At 45.0% G+C, this 3445-nt stretch overlaps 1 protein-coding gene across 1 annotated transcript; it reads left to right on the plus strand.

Moving 5' to 3' along the window:
* Positions 1-1001: 1001 nt before the first annotated feature.
* Positions 1002-2230, plus strand: cldn23.1 (claudin 23.1). Its single transcript, XM_053849612.1, has one exon. The coding sequence runs from the start codon at positions 1079-1081 to the stop codon at positions 1898-1900; it is 822 nt and encodes a 273-aa protein (XP_053705587.1). The 5' UTR covers positions 1002-1078; the 3' UTR covers positions 1901-2230.
* The last annotated feature ends 1215 nt before the right edge of the window (positions 2231-3445 follow it).

The raw sequence follows: 3445 nt of genomic DNA on the forward strand, positions 1-3445 counted from the left end.
CCAGCTCTAGCGTCAAAGAGCAACAAGAAAAAAAAAGGTAGAACATAATCACAACTTGAACTGTGAATTCAATTGTTCAGTGTTAATATAACAGAACTAGATTAACGGCTTTTCATGTGGCAGTGAAGTTCAGGATTGATGGAGATGAAAGTTGCATTACACTGACAGCAAAATAGATACCATTCAGTTAAATTGGTGAGAATTGTGATCACTGAATTTCAGTGTCAAACATGAAAGAATTGGGGCCAAAAAAGTACAAGGATTCTTGAAAAATATTTTCAGAAGTATTTAGTCGTGTCTGATCAACACTCTGATATCGCTCTGAACACTCGCTCTGACCTGATTTCCATTTTTTCCCCCCAAACCAAGGAGTTCTCAAATGAATGGCTCACATTATCGGGGGAGAAGTACCTGCCCCTTGTTTTCGAACACCTACAACGACACCCCGAAACCACCCCGACCTGTTTCTTTTGACACCTCGTCGGATGGGAGTCAGAGGTGTAAATCACAGTGAAAGCTCTGGAGCTCACCATGTTCATTCAGAAAAACTGATGCGATTGTTGTAGAATGTTAGAACGATTGCTATGGGATTTATGTGAAAATAATGTTGTATTATTGTAATTATTATTTGAAGTTGACTTTCACATTGAGCGAAACGTTGGCCGAAATACATTAGTTTCGCAATAATGTTTATGTTTTACCATCTGAATATTTTACGTCAATGTAACAATAACAATGGCATACGGGATGAAAAAGACACTCTAAACACAAAATGTTCATTTGACGTTTTACTTTCAAAAGCGGTTGGTCTTGGTAAGTTCACGTCAAACCCAAACGTTTTCTTGAGAGGCTTTAAATGTGGCCAGACTGGTCGAAACTGCGCTGTGTCGCCTCGGCTGCTGCAGCCGCGGCTGGCGACACACCTGTCCCGGCACGGACAGGTAGCCCCGCCCACCTGCAGGTTTCAGTCTGACTTGTTTTTTAAAAGCAGCTGTCAAAAGGAAGCGGCTCACGTTCGAGCTCTCAGACGCAACCTGAGGAGTAAACACGTCGACAACAACATCAGGAGGCTGCAAACATGCCGAGGCGATCAGCGCAGGAGTGGATCCGGCTCTCCATGCGGACCCCGGGCATATTGATCTTCGGCATGGTGATGGCTCCGTGTGGCTGGATCCTGAATCTGACCTCCACCGTGTCGCCCAACTGGAGGACCATCCATGACATCCCGGGCCAAGCGACTAACTTGTTCATCCAGCAGGGCATCTGGGACATCTGCGAGGCCAGAGACACTTCCACCTCCATCTCATGTGGACAGGACGACACCACCTACTTCGGCAACCAGATCATCGAGGTGGCACAGGGTCTGATGGTGGCCTCGCTGGTGGTCACCCTGGTGGGTCTGGCCGTGGCGATCCCGGGCGTCCGCTGCTGGAGAGAAACCCCGAACTGGGTCGTGGCAGGCCTGGGCGGGATCCTCATCTTCCTCTCAGGGGTCATGACCATCATCCCCATCGCCTGGTACACCCACATCCTCGAGGACATAACCACGGAGACCCAGACGGTCACCATTCGGGTGGGCTACTGCATCGTGTTGGGCTACATCGGGGGCATCTTCGAGATCCTCGGCGGCTTCGTCATGTTCATCGGGATCTGCCGATGCTGCGGTGGCAAGAACAGAGGAGAGGTCCGCGTGGAGGAGGTCAGGAACCGCTACAACCCGAAGCCCACACCCAGGCGGGTGGACGTCCCCAGTCTCAACCGGCCGCGGAGCAGCGCCAGCAGCGTCCCCTACTCCAAGGACTCCCTGGACGATGACGTGTCCTTCCCGCGAGCCAAGAGCCCCGCAGCGCGGTCCGTCAACACCGCCGACAGCGGAAGACCCTATGATGCTGACCTGTGACCACGCCAGCTGAAATCCAAACTTGCCTTTATGTTGTAGTCTTGCCGTCGAGGTGCAAGTCAAAGTCTCCAGACTTGCTCAGATCAAATCGGATTTTTTTTTAACTGTCGGGAATGGAAGGAAGCGGATCTGCCATAGAACGCCGTCAATGTGATTCTTCATGTTGTACCTGAAAACGTGCAATAAGAAAGTGTTTAAAATGTGTGTTCTTGTAAATATATATATTCCCTCTGACTAGTATGTACATACTTATTTTCTAAAATTGCACTTATGCACTGGGGTGACCAAGATTTGTACAACACACTGTGATTAAAGTGTTCTATGAAATCATCAGGTGATGTGGAGTTTTGATCCAGATAGTCCATCAGGGAACAAAAACGCTCATACTGTCATTTAACACAAACATAAGAAGAGAGTATTTTTACACAACAATTAAAACGAAGGTAAAAGATCCAAATACAGGATGTTTGTCATTTCAAAATATAGACTTTGATATTGAAATATATCACTTTAACCTTCAGTTTTAGTGAAGACATGCTTTGCTTTTTCTAAAGTCACGGATGGTCAGTAACTTTGTGTGAGACCAACATAAGTTTATCAATCTCCAGCATGTCATGTCTAATATTAGCTTCTTATAAGCTGTTCAGTCCATAATGCACTGCAACAGTCGCAGCTTACCAAATTTCACATTTGAAGCAATTCTCTCTGACTTCAACGTACTGACATCTTTTTTTTTTCCAACAAATAGATACATCTTTGATGCTTTATTTACAGCTTCAGATTTTACAAAACACACTACTTATGAAGCAGATAATGTTCAACAATGATCAATCACAATGGTGGTAAGATGCTTGACAAAAAAGGTGAATAATGATAATTACAGTGACTCAGAAAAGATCCCCTGCTTCTCTCAAATGTACTCATCCTATTGAATTCCATTATTAAGTTTCTCCAATTGGACAACTGACAGCATCTTGTTGAGCCAGTGGATGAAAGGAAGAGGAAACAATTGCCATTGAAGAAGAATAAGTTTTTAAGTAACCATCATCCCTAAGACCAGAGTGGCTCGAGTTGTGCAAGATAGTTCTGAAGATTCCACAAAATGGCCAGTTCGTATTCAAGTTGAATGTCTCTGGAGTTGCCCTGTAGTAAGTATTCAAAACATCAGGCCCGATATTGTGTAGTTTATGGCAGACCTAGAAGATATGTGGCCGAGATCCATTGGCTGTACTTACAACATTTAAGAGACAGATGGACGGTTTAACTTGGAATAGATCAACAAATACATTTTTATGAATATCTAGCAAAATGTGTTTTATAAAGTTCCTTCCAGTCACAGGAGATCTAAGCTCACCCCTGTCTGGAGCAGATCACCTACTGTATTATCATATATATCTATACAAGTCACTTCTTCAGAAATGTCTGGGTGGCAGTTGAACTGAGCCGCTGGCCTTTGGGGTCGAGTCCGTGTTGAGTGCAGGGAATACAGTGACTGTCATGGTTGACAATGCTGGTTAGAAATCCTGTTCTTTTTTTCTGGAAAAC

The sequence above is a fragment of the Synchiropus splendidus genome, chromosome 1, assembly GCF_027744825.2.
Source record: "Synchiropus splendidus isolate RoL2022-P1 chromosome 1, RoL_Sspl_1.0, whole genome shotgun sequence".
In the NCBI taxonomy this organism is placed as follows: domain Eukaryota; kingdom Metazoa; phylum Chordata; class Actinopteri; order Syngnathiformes; family Callionymidae; genus Synchiropus; species Synchiropus splendidus.

Bases quoted from the DNA above. Each gene is read 5' to 3' on its own strand.
- cldn23.1 (XM_053849612.1), top strand. From the start codon at position 1,079: ATGCCGAGGCGATCAGCGCAGGAGTGGATCCGGCTCTCCATGCGGACC.